Source organism: Pyxicephalus adspersus, chromosome 1, assembly GCF_032062135.1.
Source record: "Pyxicephalus adspersus chromosome 1, UCB_Pads_2.0, whole genome shotgun sequence".
Taxonomy (NCBI): Eukaryota; Metazoa; Chordata; class Amphibia; order Anura; family Pyxicephalidae; genus Pyxicephalus; species Pyxicephalus adspersus.
Genome location: NC_092858.1, coordinates 100,071,167 through 100,093,142, shown reverse-complemented (window position 1 = coordinate 100,093,142; position 21,976 = coordinate 100,071,167). Strand labels below are relative to the sequence as shown.

At 35.1% G+C, this 21,976-nt stretch overlaps 1 protein-coding gene across 5 annotated transcripts in view; it reads left to right on the top strand.

Annotated features, from left to right (window-relative positions):
* Positions 1-21,976, top strand: part of EYA3 (EYA transcriptional coactivator and phosphatase 3) — a 48,766-nt gene that overhangs the window by 12,345 nt on the left and 14,445 nt on the right. For 2 of the 5 annotated variants that reach the window (XM_072420574.1, XM_072420582.1), the window contains 10 exons: positions 1,434-1,503; positions 5,922-5,965; positions 6,723-6,793; positions 7,699-7,765; positions 8,217-8,359; positions 9,295-9,426; positions 9,669-9,748; positions 15,775-15,946; positions 17,751-17,890; positions 20,370-20,453. In XM_072420574.1, coding sequence (XP_072276675.1) covers positions 1,462-1,503; positions 5,922-5,965; positions 6,723-6,793; positions 7,699-7,765; positions 8,217-8,359; positions 9,295-9,426; positions 9,669-9,748; positions 15,775-15,946; positions 17,751-17,890; positions 20,370-20,453 — 975 coding nt within the window. In that variant the 5' untranslated portion in view covers positions 1,434-1,461. Of the gene's footprint in view, positions 1-1,433; positions 1,508-5,921; positions 5,966-6,722; positions 6,794-7,698; positions 7,766-8,216; positions 8,360-9,294; positions 9,427-9,668; positions 9,749-15,774; positions 15,947-17,750; positions 17,891-20,369; positions 20,454-21,976 lie in introns of all 5 variants that reach the window. The other 3 variants (XM_072420590.1, XM_072420598.1, XM_072420608.1) reach the window with 2 other exon arrangements.

Sequence of the window (21,976 nt, the reverse complement as noted above, 5' to 3'; positions counted from 1 at the left end):
ACTTTTCATAAAATTTGGCATCAAATTGTTTTCATATTTATGAACTACACAGTAGTTGACACACATTTTTGTTATAATGTAGTTCCTATGACTTATCATCTGAGAATTGCCTTCTCTAGTTCACATAAAAGCAGGTAAAAATGAGAAATGTGCTATCCAAAGTTATTTTTAGAAACTGCTCAAAATTTTAGCTGTATGTAAACATAAACACACAAAGAAGCAGTCATACTATTTTATCCCAGGGGGAACAATTAATTATTAATATTTAAACATTTTGAAATTGTTGAACTCCATATTAGATGTTTTTGAGGTGCAGCTAAGCTTTTTGTAAAGGTAACCAGACTAAAATCCTAATACAACGTACATCCATAACCCTCCTCTTGGGGTTTGATTTATTGTGTGTGTGTAATGACAAAAACTGTTTGTATAAAAGAATTCTAATAAACCTGTATGTGAGAAATTTGATTATAGTATACATGTCTTTGCCAGACTGTGTGTAAATAACTAATCAGTCCTACATGAATATCTTTGTTTCCAACAAACACCTTCATATTAATATTCATTGTTTCATAACATCATATCCTCTTCATTTATATTTTTAGTAACATTCACTAATACATAGGACATAGAAACAACATAAGAACTGGCCTAGTCATTTGAAGATGCCCTTTAAGATATATTTTTATATGCTAGTGATTCCAGGCAAATTCTGTTTTACTACAATTTCTCTGTTCTGTTTTCTCTTCTGTTTCTGGTAATTGGTCATAGTTTGCCAAACGTGACATATGTGACATAATGTGCCTGGCACATGAAGGGCTTGTTTAGCTGGATGATCCAATTGCTGTGGGGTTACTGCTTACTAGTCCCACAAAAGCAGCATTTTCTGGCCCATTGAAAAAAAGCTTTGCGATTGTTTTGCATAAGAACTGGAAATACCATATTTGATTGTTGTACTTCCTCTCAAACCATTCCAAAATGCCTTACATATGGTTAAAAGCTGCTTGGCAGGTGTTTGGAAAGCATTCTTATTTGAAGGCTACGGAGCAGATGACGAACCATTAGTGTAAAAGGTGTGCCAAGGTAAAAGCACAAAGATTTAAAAAAAAAAAATAAATAAATATTTTTTTTAAATCTCTAATTTGATTCAGTAATAATAATAAAAGGTTTCACAGTTCTTTGATTTTTTTTTTCTTTTGCTAGTGTTAAACGGCTAGGAAACCACTTTCAAAGCCGTTCGTCTAAATGAGTCTTCATTTGCTCTTATCTGATAAAAGCTTTTTTCAATACACTTATGAAAATTACACATGCTCCACAAAACAATTGACATAAAACCCTGGATTGTTAATGATAAATATCCTACCACATACCCCTTCTGGAAATCGATCAATTGTAGAACATATGAAATTTAAAACCATTTTTCTTTTCTCATAAAGGATCGTACAGCAGACTAACCTGACAAGAATGGCATCCATGGAGAATGGACAGGATGTTGCTGAACAGCCAGTAAGCTTTTCTTCTTTTTTCCTTTTAAATTTTTTTTTTTTGTGGGATAGGAAGGAGTGCTTCAGCTAAAGCAATGCAGTTTTAACTGTAAAACTTAAGAGTTTCTATAAGGACAAAATTATTATTCCAAGTAAATTTTGGTATCATCATACTTGAGCAAATACAGTTCTGCATAAAGTTAATTTTTTTGACATGTTGTTAGTGGATATTTTCTGGCAAACTTTTTATTTCAAGGACACTTAATATGTTATTTGTTAACTTTTAAGGCACTGTTTTATTTAAAGTTTGCTAATATTCATTGTAGCTACAATATATCTATACATATATAATATACTATACAAATATAACCTATAATCAATTTGTTTTGTTCAGTTTTCCAGTCTATTCAGGTAAACAACCAGGGGTAGCTCAGCTACAGGTTGTTTGTTAAATTAAGGCAACTTCTGTAGTTATGACCTGAAAGCAGTAGGGGGGCTGCTGCAGGTATATCTTCTATCTCTTTGGAAAACCTCCCTGTGAGTGAGCACCTTGTACAGGCAATTAGATTTTTTTTTTTAATAGATCTTGATGCCCACAAGACATGCCTGAGAATGGTTCCATACTTCCCACCTTACTGCCTATCTGTGACCAGCATAATTTAGTTATACCTACCCTGCTTGATAACCATTGGGCATCGTCAAAGGTCAGACATACCACATCAGACAGCCCCCATTATAGATCATTTTGCATTTTACACATTAAACAGTTAGTATTTGTTTTTTTTATTTGTAAAAGTAGATAATTGCATGTGGGTCTAAAAACTTCTAAAAACAGTGTTATTGCTTCATGTAAGAATGTGATCCTTGTATATTGCGTATTATGTTTACATGGTCACTTCTTAGGCTGCAGATTATGGCTTTGTCATCCCACTAGCTCCGAGATCCCAAACCTGCGTGCTGTGGCAGTGAGGCTATTGATCTTGTTAGGTAACAGATAGTCAAGAGTACAGAATTTATTGCATGAACAGGTGTATTTGTATATCTCATTATTGGGCAGTGCCTATTAAACATACTATCTAGACAGGGACCATACTGTAACAAGATTTGTAACAATAGGGTTACTGGTGTATGTAATTTTTTTTTTTATTTTAACACATTTAAAGGTTTCTGTTTACATTCTATTTAGACACATTTTTATGATTTGTATATCCCATAACCAACATTGAAATCTAAATATGCAGATAATGATATTGAAATGTGTAAACAATTGAGAGCTGTAGTATTCATACAGCTGTAATACTCTGTAAATAATAGGCATGTGGTGCATGTGTTGTGTAGCATGTTTTGTAAGAGCCATAAAGCTATTACTCAGTGACATGGGTCATTTAGTAAAACAATGAAGGCACATGCTTTTTAAATCTCTTCCTGCTAATGAATCCTTGTAGCAATTAATCCTTGAGTGTATCAATTCCCCTAAACATATGCAATATAATGATATTGCAGCACTTTCAAATCTGATGGTATCTGTAAACTTTTAGATATGTGTATATGGACTGGTGTCTTATGGCAAAACACAGTGTGGTGGAGGTAAAATGTTGGCTATCTGCAGTGTGAATCAAATTTAAAACGTAGCTTCATTATTCAGGCCTACTCTTTATGATGTTAGACTTTGCTTTATTTAGGCTAAAATACACATGACTACGTCATGTACTAGTAGAAAGTGCCCTAGAAATCATGCACTAATAAAAATTAAAAGCCCAACCCAAGCAAAACATTGTGATAATATACACATTATTCATTAAAATATTTATGAAAGTCTAGACCCTTTTACATATATTTGTGTGCAGTTACTTGGAATGGTGAGGAAAGAAAAGTCTCCAAAAAGGACACAGACCACACAGGTTCTAAAACTTTTACCACTGTGAAGAAAACCGAAAAAAATGTATTGGCTGTAAAACATAAATGTAAAAATTGTTGCCTTCTATGTTTTCGCTTACTTTGGTTTCACTGCACCCTGTGAGCTTCTCAATCTGCATTAGAAGCTGCTGCAAATTATATGGCACCTGACTGAAAGGAGTATAGCAATATCTAAATTACCCCCCCCCCCCCCCCATTTTCCCCCTACTGTGCCTAGACTGCAATTTAATTAATTGAATTTAAAGTGGAACTAAAGTACCAGTTTGAAAATTCGATATTTTAGTCAGGTGGTTATCTGCAATAACTATTCCTTCTGTTCTATTCCTTTCTGATCACCTCCCACTTGTCAATGTGCAACTAAACAGTTGTTGCCAGAGTTAACAAGAAATCCCATCTTCCATTGCATGTGCTAGGACTGAATGAACTTCAGTTACCTAATCCCAGGCCACCCAATCAATGATGGAAGATAGAAAAGAAAAAGAAAGGTTTATTTTGTCCAACAAGTCCACTTTTGGACATTTTTTTTAACTGTCCCTCTATGTTAGCATACAAATGGGTAATCCCCTCCTGTGGATTTATCTAGGGGGTCTTAAACATGATTAATATTAATTAATCATGATCTGTGAGGACAGATAAATGTCTTGAATTCAGTAAACATGTATCTATATAATTGGAATTTTCATCAGTGATGCAAAAAATTATAATGAGGAGTTTGATAATTATACCATAATAAATGTTTGTTGGTTTATTATTTCAGAATTTGTCAGTTTTTCATTGTTTTAACTTTTTGCATGATTATTTACACAATATTTGCATGGTAAAATAGTAAAATACACTCAACTTTGTCCAACTTTAGCCACATACACACTTGCAATTATAGTCGTTGGAAAGGATCTTTCACGATGCATGAACAAGTGCTGTACATACAGCACTGTTCTGCTCCATGCAGAGAGGAGGGGGAGAGTGACGGAGTGGTATCCCACTGCGCGCTCTCCCCCTACACATTAGGATCGTTCATCATCCGTGGATCTGCCAGGACAGTCGTTCAGACAATGATCGACGTGCGCTGTACACACTTCAGATTCTCGTCCGATATCGGCCCTCAGGCGAGAACCATTGGAAATGTGTGTATGTAGCTTTATTTTCAGTCTTTGGGCTGAACACACTGAGAAACTACTATTACAAAAATGTAAGATCTTGATTTGTATTTTTTACTATTGCTGGATAGACTAAACGTATGGAATGTACTTGATGGATTAAAGACGAATTGGATTGGATTAAAGACAAAAAGAACAATTTTTTTCCTATTGAAATGAAAGAAAGCATTTAGGTCTAGATCACCTCTCTGCCTCCAGTCTGTGATAGGACAGTAAAGGACTAACAAATCTGATTCGAGTATCTCTCTGGTTTCTGAATGTTCCTTGTCTGCACATGTGAATACAGTACTTTAGATTGGTTGTTCCACCCTCTCTCAGTCCTGGTGCAGCATACTTTACAACAGTATGTTATACAGCATACCATTACAAGAGGCTAACCTCAACCTATTGTAAGGTTGATTCTGTATGTGGCAAACACCATAAGATCTGCTCCTACCATTACCATACCATACCCCCCCCCCCCCCCCCCCCTCAGCTCACAACTCATATATGTGTGTTTGTATAAAATATAATTTATATAGGTTTAAATTTAGGTTTTAAAATACTAAGTTTTTTTTTACAAAAAGTGTAGTATTAAACACATACTTTTTTTTATAAATTCTTTCTAATTCATGCTGTCATTACCAAGTGATCACTTGGTAAAAAAGAAAATTTTTACTGTTGCACTATTACAAAAAGCTGGTTATGAAAAAGCCAAATACTAATATATTATTCAGAATGGCTGTTCCCAGAGTAATTTCTTACTACATTAATTTATTTATCTGGTTTATGGCTAGTCAGTAATAAATTGTAATCCTTATTATAGTCAAGCAATCTTATGTTGATGACAAACTCATTTTAAAGCATATGCAATTTCTAAGTAGAAGTGGTTTTTCCAAAGAGTACATATTGTTTTTTCATTACTTTTATGCTCATAATACATACGATGACAACATTCATGTGATGTGGTCTTTAGGAAGAATTTATTGAAAAATAAAGAGGATTTTTTAAAAAGCATCAAATGTGCGTACAACAAATGAATCCTTATGCTCATTGTATGTTTTTTAGGTTTTAAGCATTTGTGTATATATTTTTTTTTTTTTTAATGCTGAAATGCATAGGTAATCCTTATTTCAAATGAAGGGTGGAAGAGCATTTTGAAACAAATGGGCTCTTTACAATTTAAGGACAACTTTTCCATAGCTTTGTGTGGCTTAACTGATAAGGCTTCTCAAATTTCTTCATCCAGAAAGTGTACTTAAGAGGAAACAACAGCAGCATCTTATAATAGTTGCACATTTTCTGATGTGAAAATTTTACCCGGCTGCTGTGTTTGAGTACATTCTTTTAAATATTATTTCTACCAATAAACATTTTAATTTTGCAGGTAAAAAAAGCCAAAATGGAGGATACCCTTGAAGAAAGTGTAAGGTCAGTAAATCTTGAGGGGGGAGGGAGTGTATGTGTATTTACACATTTATTTTTTTAAGTGAAATTGTTTCTAGTATATATATATATATATATATATATATATATATATATATATATATATATATATATATATATATTCATTCCTATCTAATAAAAGCAGAAAACCAGAAATATCACATCTGATACATTTTTTCATTGTAAACCCACCTAATTATCTGTATAATTTTTTTATTAAAGAATATTGGCATTTGTTTTTTTTTTTTTTTTACTTCTGTTACTACTTACTACTGTTTTTCTTTTTCATCTAGTAAGTTTATTGACTTATATATATTGGTAAATCTTAAATTTAAATGTGTTTTTAGGGAAAAAAAGTATTGTAACACCATCATCCACTACTGGTATAGTACTAAGCTGACCATAACATTTTTTATTTTGCATTTTGTGTACTAATGAGATTACAATTAATATATATTATTTTTGTGTATGCATTATTTTAGAAACCTTATAAGGAAAGTACTGTTTTGTTTTGTTTTCTGTAAACATGGACATTTGCCTTCACATCAGTATTTTTCTTTACCTTCAGAATTCCTGCAGTAGATATTACAAAATGGTTAAGGTCAGATTGTCAAATACAATGAACAATGTATTGTATGCCAGTTTGATTTTGTCAACTAGTATCTTTGTATCCCAGAATAGCCCAAAAATCCAGCTAATTAGGTATTTTATGTCCTTTTTTGAATTTTATCTCTTTTTTTAGTCAAGTGAGTAATGATGAAAATTCCAGTCAGAAAAGAGAACTGTCCTCTAACCACACCATTCCTAGTGAAAGTGAGTACAATCTGATAGCTGATGCTGAAAGATTTTAAGGTTTTCAAGGTATACACTGGAACAATGTAATCAAAAATTTGTGTTTTTAAGAGCACTGATTTGTTTTGTTAAATGACACAAAGCACAGAGCATAGTTACCTTACAATAAACCAATAGGATTTTATCTTTTATTTTTTAAGAGCAATCTGAATGACAATTTGTAGTAACTGATTTATTCTTGGGGACCATTTCAATTTTACCTTTTCTTTATGTATTGTTAAAAGGACTGTATACAGATTTTGTATTCTTTTATTAATGTAAGATCTAGTTCTTGTTAGGAAAATGTTTAAATATTGCATATTATTATTATATAGTCCTATAGATAAACAACAGTGAAGTTATTTTCTATTCTGCACATAAGAACCTTGTCTCCCATTTCTCTTTAGATAACCAACTGTTCTAGGTATTATTTCATGTAATAAATGTTTTTTGGTACAGACTATGTGGATTTAGAAAAAAACAAAAAACTTAAAATAAAGCAACAAATGTAAAATATTATTTTTGTGTTAAGCATTGGTCTAAATAAAGTTTTGTTTAAGTTTTGCTCAGATTGCTAAATTTAATTATAATTGTCTTTTCCAAAGAAATACAAACTCAGAAGATGTATTAGATGTGCTTTTTGTTGGTTGCAGCAGTTTTTTCTTCTTCTATGCCATGTATCCCATGTTTAAAAATAACATACATAGTTTAAAAAAATGCCGAAGAGTGTCAAAGAACAGTCAAATATTTTATTGTAGCTTGTTCTGTCCTCAGCATTGACATGTTGCAGTTCATATGTAGGATCTAATATATATTAATATGCATATAACTTGGTGTTAATAGAATTTGAGTAAGCTACCTGGAATGTTTTGTCTTTCTTCCTGCAGTCCCTCCCTGTGCTGATTACATGGGCCGGGCTCCTGGTGATTATACCTCCCAGTTATATCAGACTAAGTAAGCCTTCTCTTATTTACTGTTGTTGGCTTTGTGCATTCTTCTGTAACTTTTTTTCCTGAGAAAAAAATCTAGTGAAAGGTCTGTCTTTGTCAAGGAAAGTTTGAAAAGTGTCTGAATTGTGTAAATATCGTGCACTGCTTAGGCCTTTATTGTAAAGATTACAGAAATATAATGTCTTGTTTTGAGTTCATAGTGTCCAACAAGAACTTAAAACATGGTCTAAGAATTTCTTGTAACTTAAAAAAAATCAATGATAACATTCTTATCTAAAGTTTCATAGAATATGTAGTGCCACACATTTTGAGTCCCTCTTGAATGATAGAAACCAAATTTTATGTTAGAATTTTTCTGCCAAGATTTTATATTTTTGAATTAATAGCAAAATAAATAAGAAAAGTGTAGAAAAAAAATATTTGTTAACATAGCACATGTTTTTTTTCTTTTCCAGGCCCTATACACACATCCTCTCTGTACCTGTAGCAGAACCTATTCCAGCATACAGCGGGCAGACTCAGTATCAGTCTTTGCAGCCATCTCAGCCATATACAGTGTACCCTCAGGCAACCCAACCATATGGTCTACCTCCATTTGGTAAGTAAGACATTGTGTAAAAGTTATTAATATTGATAGCGATGCACCATTATTTTCGTTTTGGATAAAATTGGACATTTGTTGTGGAGCTGCAGTGTTCTTCTCAGTCCCATTTAGCTGGTTGCACCACCCGACTATTTTAGGTAACCACCCGGCTGTTTTTGGGTAGCTACTGAAAAGACTGGGCATGATACAGTGGCAACCACCCCCCTACAACTTCTTCCCACTCAGCTTAAATTCATTTCTGGGGAGAATACTGAGCTACAGTGGAATAATTATTATAAAACAAACAGTAAAGGTAAATACTGATGTTGGTTAAAGAAGAATCGATAGAGTACACATGTATACTCTCTTTTTTAAAGATAACTCTTTCCTGACTCTTTCACCACATTGTATAAATAGACTATGATAGAGGTCCTGAGAACTACAGCCACAGGCTGCCAGTGAAAAGGACTTGGACAAACTCTGTTAGTCTTTAGTCTGTGGCTCTCTAAAAATTTTGGTTGTTCATTTCAGCTGAGAATGAAGTCATGGTGTTTGATCATGGCTAGAATAAGTAGGGAAATTGAGCAGTGCCTACTGTAGGATATGTAGTATTTTTAAAAGGCCCATGTTATTGTGTGTTATTATATTAGTGTGTATACCAACACAGCGATCATACAAAAATTAAACCAAAATCCACAAGACCTTATTTTCTTACTATGAATTCTCCAAAAAGGCTGCCAGTTAAAAGAGTATGTTTACTCTGAGAGAAGTGGTCAAAGAACTTTTGGTGCAGTTGTTCCTATAGTTTGATTTTCATTCAGTCATTCAAACTCTCATTCAGTCATTCAAATACACAGAGATTGGATGGTATTTAATATATCTGAATATTCTTGTATTTATTCATATATTTCACACAGTAGTGTTGACCCTTCTACATTTTCTCTGTTTAGGTGCCTTGTGGCCAGGAGTCAAGTCTGAAAATGGCCTAATCCAAACACTAAATCCCCCTACAGTTTTGACATGCTCCACAGGAGTCACCAACAGCCAAACCAGCTCTGTACTATATTCCTATCCTGTACAAGGTAAAACACGTTTTATGCTATTTCTTGTCTTTGAATGTTATATGTTAGTCATCTCTTCTGCACATTTCAGGAAACAACGTTAAACCAAAGTTATATTCTATAAAAAGGTGTTATATTTTTTATTTATTTAATCTAGTCAAAAAAAGAAGTCAAGCCCAATAAATGTCTTTTTTATTTTAGCATAACTGCTACTTGTTTTTTTTTTAATATAAATTTATATCTATTTATTACTGTTTTTACAGCTTCTACTACAAATGGAATCTCGAGCACATCACCTAATGCAAACATCACAACCCCAACAGTTACCAGCATCTCAAGCCAGGTACCATCCATGAACCAACCTGAAATTTTATTTTTTAATTATTTCATATTATATTTACCAGTTCATTCAATGTTACTTGTGGGTTAAAATGTGAAAAATCATACATTAGGCTGCTTGAAAAAAGTGTTGTAGTAGACCCAGGTATGTGTCTGTTTCTCTGTGGCACATGTAAAATTTTAGAAGTGTTGATATATCTAGCTGACATATCTGACCTATGAATACCTGTGATAAGGGCAATTTTCTTTCAAGCTACCTTGTTACTAAAATTTAAGAACACCTTTTTTTTTTGTTTGTCAAAAAAGAGGGCAACAAAGATCTCACCCACGCAAACGATCACATATTTTAGAGGTTGCACGGCAGTAGACACACTGTATCACACGTTGTGGGAATCAGAAGGATTTGGATTTTAGGACCTTCAAAAGTGGCCATCATTGACCTTGCAACTCAGGCAGCGGAAGTAATTTCTATCTCTATGTTAAGAATATACACTCAATGGCATATAGCCAACATTGGACTTGGATATTCGCTAACTATATATCCAAGACAGGCACAGTGAGGAAGTAGTTGCTGCTTCTGTTACAAATGAGTTGCCATGTAACTTGTTACCCCCATTCGCTATTCTTTGTGTTTCCATAACTCCTTATGATGCCTCCAGTTTGTTTTACCGTTTTCATTTAATTGTTTATTCTATTTTGTAAAACTTAATAAAAAAAATGTGGGTAGGGCAACACAAATTTAGAGCTCCCAGTTGTTTGTTCCCTTTGACCATCTGTTTTGAAAAGAAAAATTAATTATTAAAAGCTGCATAGTGGTGACAAGCGCTTCCAATTCAAGTCTATATAGATAGCTGGGTAGTAAAATGAAAGCTGAGCCATTTGTTCTTGCAAAAACTGCCAATATAAACTAAACCTTAGGCTATGTTCGGACTCATAGTAAGGTTGCAACACAGGTATTGCTTCCTCATGCCAGTGAACTGCTGCCTCAGGGGAGATGCTACAATGTAGCATCTACCTGCAGCAGAATAGAGATTAATTGGGGGTGGCACTGACACCACTGGCATCTGCTTTTAAAACTGCAAACACTGTTTTTTTAAAAACCAGTAAGGCAGTGTAAGGTGACATCTGCCTGGAGCTGTGTGAGATTGCTTCTGGTTTTGCACAGGTGTGTAGACTGTCCTTATATGACAAACCTAAACTTTGGTACACCAGGGCTCTGCTGTGTACACAAAATAATTAAAATGTAGCAAACTATAAGTGAGAAATGCAGCTTGTCTGTTCTACTGGCAGAGGTTCAGGAATGAAATGTTAGTTACAATGCATAAATCCCCTGACCCTCCCATGATGCCCAGATTCATTGACAGTGCTCTCTGCACCAAGCCTGGTGAAAGCCAGCCAGGTGGGTAATGACAATTGCTGGGCAGTTTTTGGGGGTTTTTTTTGAGTTGATTGCAAAACCCCCAAACATAGTATTGTCATCAAAATTGATGGAAACCAAATAAACATGTCCCAGACACCACACCTTTTCCTGGCCATCTAGGTTCCATGCTTCTAGCAGGATCTGGTTTAAATTTTAGGTGGAGTGCCCATACATCTGTTAGTTCTTTTGTTTTTGTTTTGTCTTTTATTACAGCTTTATGTCATTTTAAGCATTTTATATAAATAATTTGTGTAATAACCTACAAATGTTTCCTTTAGTTGTAGACAGTAACCTTATTAACCCAATTGTATTTCTATTATGACAGATTTAATCTAAGGAAAGTATAATATGATGTAATGCATCAGGTGTTACACAAGCACTCCTTCTGTCAGAATATTTATGTCAGCATATGTATATCACAGAGCCTTAATAGCACCTGGTGCTGGCCAACGTTCTCCCAAATATGTAAGTTATAAAGAGTATGGAAGTTATGTAAGATACTCACCTATGTACAATTGGCTACTGCATTTAAAGAACAAGACTAGTTTAGCTCAATGTTCCCTAATACATCACTCTGGCCCGATCTTTTAGGTTCAGAATATTTGCTGCTCTCATTGATTGGTGTCTAGATAATGTAACACTTGTGCATACATACAGGAGCTACCTAATCATGGTATGGAGCTGTGGCTAGACTGTATGCTGAGTTGTGCTGCGCAATGTGATTGTCTACAGAAAAAAAGCTAATAGGCAGGCAGCAAGGTTTTTAACAGAAGAGACTTAACTGTCACTTCTGTCGTAAGAAAACCTTACCCATAATGTTTTTCTTTATGTGGCATTGACTTACAACTCATAGACCTATGATACATTTTTGGCAGGAATTTGCTTTAAACAAATAGGGGAAAAAAAGGTTTTCAACGTTTACATTTATCCTAAATGAGTTACCCTGTGCTTTCACAACTGCAATTGTTAGGACAAGCTATTGACTATTGAAGAAAAAAATCTTCAAAACCTACTTATGAAAAACATTTATGTAACTACATGCGAGTGGAAAAGTCATAGATAAAATGCCTTTATGTTTTATCTTGCAATAACTGAAAATGTATTTCTTCTAATTGTGTATCTTCTATTTATACTACTGTCTACGAGGGATAAGATGTTGCCAAATGAAAAAATGAGGTCAGCCCAGGATAACTGCTCCACTAAAACGTTTTTTTTTTTTTTGCTGCTGCTGTCCGATGTCATTTCTTCATCTCTGCTTTGTTGAAGACTAATCTATTTTAGCTTGGGGTTTTCTTTAAAGTGAAGACCACTTTTAACAAAGTTACTACAGCTTACTTCTTCAATTGTAGCCATGCAGCTCTGTGCATCCTCATTCTAGCTTCCGCAGTACTGCATCTAGACCCTGCTGGATAGAATGTTTCCTTCAGATACTGGGTTCCATGCGGGGTGCTTTCTTATATTCGTACTGGTTAAATGAAATATTTCGTAAATCTTGCAATGCAAAAATGTGCTACTAACTTTAGCATTTATCATTTCTGTAGCTATCTGTTATTTCATAGCCTGCCATTAATCCAAATACAGGCTGCCAATCTTGTCTTACTGTTCTGGATTTTGTGTGGCTAAATTTCCCTGCAGGGTCCTGTGGAATCCTGCAATATTCATCTTTGCACATTTCAGCCTGGTGATGGGGGTACAATGTGATAATTCCACTAGAAATGTGTCCAGGTGCTTCTGAGCTTTTTTTTTTTTTTTTTGCACCAGGGAGCTTCAACATCAAACATAGGTGTGCATGTGCATTGCAACCATTCTGCTGAAGTGGTGGCAACTGTAGGACAAGGGAACATTGGACCATTCTGTAACATGCACAGTGTTCGTTCCCATGACTGGAGGTTTGGTGGAAGCACTTCAAGAAAAAAATGGCTGAAGTGAAGATTTATCAAAGTAAAAGAGTTATTTGGAACAAAAGTAGGGATAAAATATAATAGTAATGCTTTTACAGGTGTTTTCAAAGGAAACATTAATTTATTGCTAAGATACTACTTTAAGTTCTGGGCACATTCCAGGTCCAGAGCCTCAAAGCCCATTTTCCCCAAGACTCGCTTGGTAAATATGTTGTTTGGGCTAAGCAACTAAACTGACTTAAATGACAGGACTGTGCGCCAATATTCCCAATACATGCTTTTGTTCTCCCCAGAAATTTTTTTTCAGACAGGTGGGGAGAAGCTATAGCTGGGCGGTCAAAAGTGGGTGGAGCAACCTTTAACAAATTTAGTGATCCCCTAAAACTTGTAACCCCTAAAATGGTTTCAGCTTTCTACCACACCCTAAATATTTTCCAACTTTCTAGTACTCATTACTATGATACATCCCATTTTCCATATTCTATTTATTATGCTCCGACTGTCTGGTGCCTGTGTTTGGCCCAAATATTTTGCATCCCATGTTTTGTAAAGAGTATAATCACATTTAGTAGTGAAAAAATAAAAGCCTAGCAAAGTGATGTGGTGTTTTTTAAACTGCTTTAAAAAGTTTTAGTTTAGTGGTTTTATTTCAAGTCTATGGAGATGTTTGAGAAGCAAAACACCCAAGAATGTTGCGCAGCAACACAGCTACCATCTACAAAATACTGAACAATTTGTTCTAAAGTTAACCATTTTTTGCAATAAGTTTTAAGCAGTAAAACCAAGTACAATAGCAGACAAAACCCACATATGTGAACTAGGCCTTATACAGCATTCATTTTGTACATCAGAGGGTCTCCTGTGGGCAGCTCTGTTATTTTCTTTAGCTCTGTGATTCCTCTCAGGATAGGGACAATGCCACATAAAAGGTAAAAGCAAACTTTCATTGAGAGAGGCATCTTATCAGTTCTTCTGGCAGAGTACCAAGTAGAAACAGTAGGAAAAGATACAAAATAGGATGAGGGTAGAAATAAGTAGGATGCCCAGACTCTCATTGACAACTTTCTCTAAACAAAGCTGAGCCTTTACAGTTGTCTGATGACAGCCGGGCGACTATTGAAAAATGCTAGGTGGTGTGCCCAACCCTAAAGAGGCTGAAAAAAAATAAAAAAAAGTACTGCTCCTGTATCTGCAATGCAGACTGTTACTGGTTGAAGTGTTCTCCTCTTCACAGTTTCTCCTGCATGCAAAGAGCCATGTGAAACTCAAATCTTGATCTGTCCCTACTGCCCACACTCAGTGACCTTATTAACTTACAGCTATCCTACAGTTACCTATCACCAGGTGTCCTGTTGGTGTGAATATATTGAGTCATAGTGAAGTACAAACTAGCTTGGTTTATGCACTCAAAGATTCCACTCAAAATAAAAACAATTTTTGTTGCGATATTCAACATTTTACAAAGTTAAAACACAGTTTCTGTTAATAATATACAATAATAAAAGCTTGAATAGGTCAAAAGTAATGATCACATGGAACACACCTTTCATTAGCATAAAGAATCTCCTAGTGTTCACATACAAAAAAAAAATGTTTTGGATAGGGAATGTCCTAGTATTGAACTCTTGCACAGACCGCACCTTAGTTTTAGAATTTGGGTATCAACAATTTTAAAACCGTAAGAACAGACAGAAGTGCACATTAACCTTGTCGATGGGATGCTGTGCCAAAAGTGGACTTTGCTCCAGTGTTTAAAATAACTTCAACCTATCTGCAGAGATAACAAAATGTTAAACCCCCCTAAAGTGGACCTTTTGCTGAGAGATAATGTAAATTGAAATTTCTGTGCTGATTTTAAAAATTTCTGCTTGTCTGGTGTTCTGATACTCTGTCTTCAATACCTTCTCAATCCCAGACCCAGAATGAGTATACAGCTCAGGCTTTCTACTAACTGCAGCATCCTATAGAATGAGATCAGCAATATATATCATTATATATTCTCGTAGTGGCAGGTCTGCTTTAACAGGAAATTCTGTTCTTCATTTTGTTGTTTTGGGACAAGTCAGTTTGGACCAATTAACTTGTCACAAAGACCAGGTTGGTCCCAGAAGAAAATATTTCCTTCTCCTCCTATGTGTTTTAGACAGTACAGCTGGCTCTGCAGCTTAGGACCTCCCCAATAGAAGGCCTTTTGATTTGGATTCAGTGGGACTGCCATGGCGATGGAGTACCCCAACCATTTAGTAGGAACCAGACTTTTCACTGTTAGAAGATAGTTGGGGAGGACAGATATTTACCTTCTGGCCTCTAGGTATCTCATCAAACTCATGTACAGGCACAGTTAAGCAAGAACAGTGGATTCTCTGGTGGCTCTGTGGGATAAACACAACCTGAACTATTCTTTTCCTGAAACTTTTTCCTCATCAGCTTAGCAGGATCAGGTGGAGGGCATTCCGGCAATCCTCTTTAGTTCCAAAAGGATCAGGCAGAAGGAAACAATTTCAACTTCTTTAAATTATGCTTCAAGTGCTGTTTTACTGCAAATCTGACTTTGCTGGTAGTAGGGGGTGGGCTCAACTACTGGTATTTTTGTTGTTTCTCAATGTTTAATAATCATCAGACCGTTTGTACTTTTCAACAGTATTTTATGGTAACTACAAAAAACTTCTATATATTCTTTTTCTAACTATTTCACTTTTATCTTCAAAGGAATATCCCACATATACCATCCTTGGGCAAAATCAATACCAGCATTGTTATCCAAACCAAAACTTCACTACATCAACACCCCCTGGCCCCACAGAGAGCAGTTCTGTGACACCAGATTTTCAAGAGAGCAAGTCAGACTCTTCCCCATCACAGATACAAAGGCCAATTTCTGGTGTGTATTTTTTTGTTTTTGTTTCACTTATATGTATGATTCTTTCAGTTGAAGGAAGTAAACAGGACAACGACATTAACCAAGGTTTTTAATCTGTCTCTCTATATTAAAGTCAGTAATAATATAATGCCATAATTTTATTATTAACCCTGGCACACAAATCTACCTAGGTATAACTAGGAGTTTAGTTGGGATACCTTCTCCTAAATTAAAATTGAGGCTTTGCACAAGATCTTCACAATGATGTATACAAGCTCATTTGTTGCTAGGCTTGTGAGCTCAATACTGGTAATTTAAGCCACCTTTTTATCCTTGTACCTGAAGTTATGATATAGTTACTTTTATGGTTCTGCAATATATTAATATTTACTCAGGTTAAAGGTGTAGGAGTTTACAGAGAAACTGATTGTTTTTTTTTTTTAAAAAAACAATGGAATATTTTTTTTTTTTTTTAAACTTATTATATGTGATTTGTATATTGCAATCATTTTTTTTAAAGTCATTTCAAAATAGGTTTTTAAGATAAAGGGAACAGAAGTATTCAAATCACAATGTTAGTTGATTAGTTCTTGACATTCCATAGCTTCTCTTGAAATCCTCTAAATTCTAAGATTCCATATTTTTACGTGTTTGTAGTTTGAAAGGGTGGGTTAGCCCGATGTAGTTTGGAAATGATAAATGTTTTGATTTGATAATAGCAGAAAATTTCCAAACCCGAAAGTTTGTAAAGGTAAGAGTAATAAAGTCTTGAACAGGTAAAAAAAATCACTCATTATAAATCCCTTGTTAGTCCACCTACTGAATTTCCACTGGATGTGATGCGTCTCAAACTCCATCCCAAATCGAAAGGCTATATAACAGTAAAAGGCATAAGTTTGCTGGGCAAAGCTTGGGAGGTATCCACATGATCGCCTTATTGACCACTGGTGAGCATTAAAGGGCTTCTTATCTTAGTCCATTGAAGTCTGCAAAGCAATTTGGGCCATTTTATAGTAGAAGAGGATATTAGGCACCCCCAAGCCTCCAAGGGCATTAGGGGTGTATAATGTATTGCAATTAATTCTGTGCCTTTTCTTACCCCGGATGAGTTAAGAGTTTTGTAGAACATTTTGCAAAATCAGGAATTGCTGTGGGAAGAGCATGAAAGAGGTAAAATAAATGTGGTAAAATATTTATCTTGATAGCTGCTATTCTACTAAACCAAGATGGGGTGAGAGGGGAAATAACCAGTTCAGCAGATCCTCAAAAATGTTTTGGTAGAAAGGGGGACAATTAGCTACATAGAGCTACTTGATGGGGTAAGATGAATGCCTAGATAGGAAAGTATACTCCAGTCAAAATTGTCTTGTAATAAGGCTACCACTAAATCAGGAAGGTTGAAGGTAAGATCTAGAGATTTATTCCTATTGATCGCCAACCCCTATATCTTAGTAAAGGAAGTTAGTATTTGTAATAATTTTGGGATAGTAAATAGCAGACAAGAAATATAAATTAAAAGATCATTCACAAAGAGCCCATATTTAGGTTTCATGAAGCCACTACCCTTTTATATCAGGAAGATTGCGAACCGCTATAGCGAGGGGGTAAATAGCTAGAGCAAATGGAGAAATAGGACACCTCTGTCTAGTCCCTCATCTAATATGTTAGCCTTGAGACTTATCCCTTCATTGATATCTGCTCTGAAGGATTATATTTGATTTTAAATAGATAATTAGAAGTGTGAGCCTAATGTTTGTAGAAAAAACGGTCACAATAATAAATCATTACTGCAGAGGCTTTACTGACATCATATATACTTTTTTAGGTGATTCTTCTGCAGGCCAACCCATGAGAGCAATGAGCAGTAAAGAGACAGAAGAACAAAGCAAAAAGAATATGCCAGTAAAGAACCGGGGGAAGGGTAAGAAAGCTGATTCCTTGTCGCCACAGCACGGTGATCTTGAGGTGAGCCACTATGAATATAGCCCAGTCTGAGAAGATGTATAATAAGAAGATGTGTAATAAAAAGTGCATGATGTACTTCTTAAGGCGCATAATTAATACCTGTTGACATAAAAGTGCTATCACATGGTCAACACAGAACTAACATTTGAATATTCTGAAACTTTATTCTTTTGGATAAAATTATAAACTAAGTACATGGTGATTTGTTTACTGGAAGTGCTTGTTTTATTGTTTTAATGTGTGAATTGAGATGGACAAATGTACTATGAAATTGACTAGAGATGTCAAAATGTACGTTAAGGAACTTGTTAGAGATGGCTCAGGGCACAGAGAATTGCACTCAAAATGTGTGGCAATTTAAAGTATAGTAAAATGCTCTTACTTTATACTAATATTGCTTTTGCGATCACAGGACTTCTGGGTCCAGCAACTTGTAGGGTGTACAGTTTATTAACATTATGCCAACAGCAAGAGATAAATATTATAAATTCCAGTAATGCAAAGACCCTGAACATAGTATTGTCAGCAAAACTGTGGGAACCTTCTCATGTCCCTTCTCAGTTCATCTACTGTGATGTGTTTCTTTTCATTCACAATGAGACATATGTAAGCTGTCCGTCTCAGTTAAACCTTTAAACAGTACATTTGCAATAAGGTACATTTGCCCATCACAGTTTGCACAGAATGATAAAACAATTATTTGTTAGTCCTATACCTATGGAAATTATCTATAATATACTCTTTTAACTGCAGTAAATCATCATGTTCTGCATTATCTTAAAATGTTATGCTGGGTAATATAAATACCATACCAGCTTTCTACCAGATAATACAGATCCTGATTAACTCTTACCTATCATCAACTCTTTGAGCTCCACCACTCATTGCATACTTTGTGTTACTTGTCTCTATCTCCCCTGAAGAAGCCATGTGGCGAAGTGTGTTGCGAACTAAGACAGTCATTACATGGACTCTTGGTTTTTGCATTTGCAACTATGTGAGACATATACCATCATGGTATTTTAAATGGCAGGTGAACTTACATTTTTCTGGTAAACTTTATTTTATTGCTGAAAAAAATTCAAACTATTGTATTAAAGAAAATAAACTTTGTTTGACTTTGAACATTTGGGTCAAATGTTAAAAAACTCCTTTTGGAGCAACAGAGACCTGGAAAGCAACTTTGTTTTTTGGTATAAACAAGCGGGGTTGATTTCAAAATAGAATAAAAACTTTTCACTTAACAATTAATCTGAATTAATTCAGATTAATATACAAGATAAAGTTATGTTCACTTCATTCATCCAGTGTGCTATAAGTAATCTTGTTTTTTTGGGGTTTTTTTCATTACCACTCCATATGATGAGGAATTAAAAGTGAACACTTTACATTATTTGCTCTTTTACTTTTCAGAGTCCGCTTATACTTTGTAAAGTGTAGAACCCCTACTGTTTTAGCAGCCATGTAATTTGTTAAGCACTATAAAGGTTGATTGTATGTCTATAGCGAACTGATTCTCTTTAAAGGTAATTTCCAGTTTTTATAGAAAACTACAAAAATGTTTTGACCTTACTGTGTAGGGTAGAGCCCTAACCAAATACAAAGTTGTACTGGGACCAAGAACTGCAGCTGTAATGTATTAGATATGAATACAGTTAGATCCATAAATTATTGGATAGAGACAACTTTTTTCACTTTTTTTCACTTTTCTTTTTACCACAATTCATTTTAAATGAAACAACTCAGATGCAGTTGAACTGCAGACTTTCAGCTTTAATTCAGTGGGTTGCACAAAAAGATTGCATAAAAATCCACACTTTGGTACATCATGAGAAAGAAAAAAAGCCACTGGTGAACTCAGCAACGCCAAAAGACCTGGACATCCCTGGAAGACAACAGTAGTGGATGATAGCAGAATCATTTTCACAAACAAACAGCAACTGAAAGCCGCTGCAGTAAAGGCCTGGCAGAGCATTAAAAAGGAGGAAACCCAGCATCTGGTGATGTCCATGAGTTCAAGACTACAGGCTGTCATTGCCAGCAAAGGGCTTTCAACCCAGTATTAGAAATGAGCATTGAACAATTATTTTCAGCTTTTTAACTTGTTCAATTACTTTTGAGCCCCAGAAATGAAATGATTGTGTTAAAAAAGGCTTTAGTTCCTCACATTTTTATGCAATGCATTTTTATGCAATCTTTGTCCCACTGTATTCAAGCTGAAAGTCTGCAGTTCAACTGCATCTGAGTTGTTTCATTTAAAATTCATTGTGGTAATGTACAGAACCAAAATTAGAAAAAAGTTGTCTCTGTCCAAATATTTATGGGCCTAACTGTAATTAAATGTATAATTTCTTATATCCATTAAGTACCACTTTTCATTTACTCATTACAGTGCACTCCTCTCTCTCATTTCTACCAGTATGCCTGCTCTTGAATATTATAAGGATTGTGTTGCATATATTTCTCTTTGTTTCCCCAGCGTGTGTTTTTGTGGGACTTGGATGAGACCATTATCATCTTTCACTCTCTGCTCACCGGTTCATATGCACAAAAATACGGAAAGGTACAGATAATAGGACTCCTCCCATCTGTGTTTGACTTTCACTGATATTTAATTGGTAGACTCTGTTAATCTGTACACAGTTCCTGTGTAGATTTATTGCCAATTTTATCCATTCAAAGCCATCCTTTACATTTCAGTCCATATGAAATTCAGGTTATGTTACAAAGACTTGTACTATACCCAAGGATGCTCACAGTCAGCTATTATACTATATAGTGGTAGTTGTGTTTTGTATTTTTTAGATATTCTTTTTCTTTGCAATCTTTTGTTAGGAAACAAAAATAAGCTGTTAGAAATGTGTGTTTCTGTATTCTATACACATGGGGATGTGGGTACACACATGAGGGTATAAATAAAGGAGTTGCTATTGTTGACTTGTTCTAGGTCAGGAATTCACTAAATATTGAAGCCAGGAATAGATTGGTAGCTCTGCAGTATTTAGGAACAAGTGTGCATGAAGGCCTTTACGGTTTTTTTTGGAGTGCTCACACTCCAACCTCACAGAGTTTCAATAAACAAAGACAATTGACAACAAAAAGATAATTGCAATTTTCAAAATACCTGATCTATTACTATGGGTTGTATATATAATTCCTCCGTCAATTCAACCTAGATTCACCCTATTTTCCTATTGGGACAAATGTGTATTTTTGACAATTGCCACTAGGAGACAGAATGAGTCATTGTTTTATTATATACTGAAAATAGGAAAAATAGGATTCGAATGGCTGGGAGTGAGTGGACTGGGGAATAATGGACTGGGGAGTGAATTGACTGGGGAATCATTTTTAAAGTTATCAATTTCACTTTTCTACATTTACCACACATGCTTTAATATAAACCAATCAAAATATAAACTGAGGCACTTATTTTTACCTGAAGATACAGAAAAATGTTTTATTAGTACAATGACTTATTACATGCATGGTGTATTTTTTGAAAAACATTTGTACGTACATTTCCCTCCTTTTTCCTGTGTAAACATCCACCAATAGATAGCGTTGTGTCCTTATCTAAAGTGTGTAACAAAATTCCTGTGTTTTATCCTGTGTTTTGTCCTATATTTATGTGAGAATACAGCTCTATCTACTGGTGTGAGCCGAGTATATAGTTTAGTTTGTTCTGGCAATAAATCAGTAGGGCAATACTGCATTAGGTTCTGCAGCTCCTAATAGTAGTGGGATCCCATCAAATTAGTATAAAGCAAAGATTGCAAAGCCCCCTCAAACCAAACCAAATGGTTCAGGACCAAGACAAGTTTTGAGCCTTACATTTGCGGCTTGGCTATATTATAGTTACTTCTGCTAGCAGCACTAGCATGGATGAGGCCAACTCTGAGATGGGTAATTGTGTGACATCTGCTGTCACCCAGGAAGCACATTTCGATGAAAGGTCCCAAGATCTACTGCTGGGCCTGGGGCTGCAATGGTGATGTGTTTCGAGGTAACTGTCCCCTTTCTCAAGGCTATTATGCTGGTGGTATTGGTGCCTATATGAAGTGTGTGTGTGTGTGTGTGTATGTA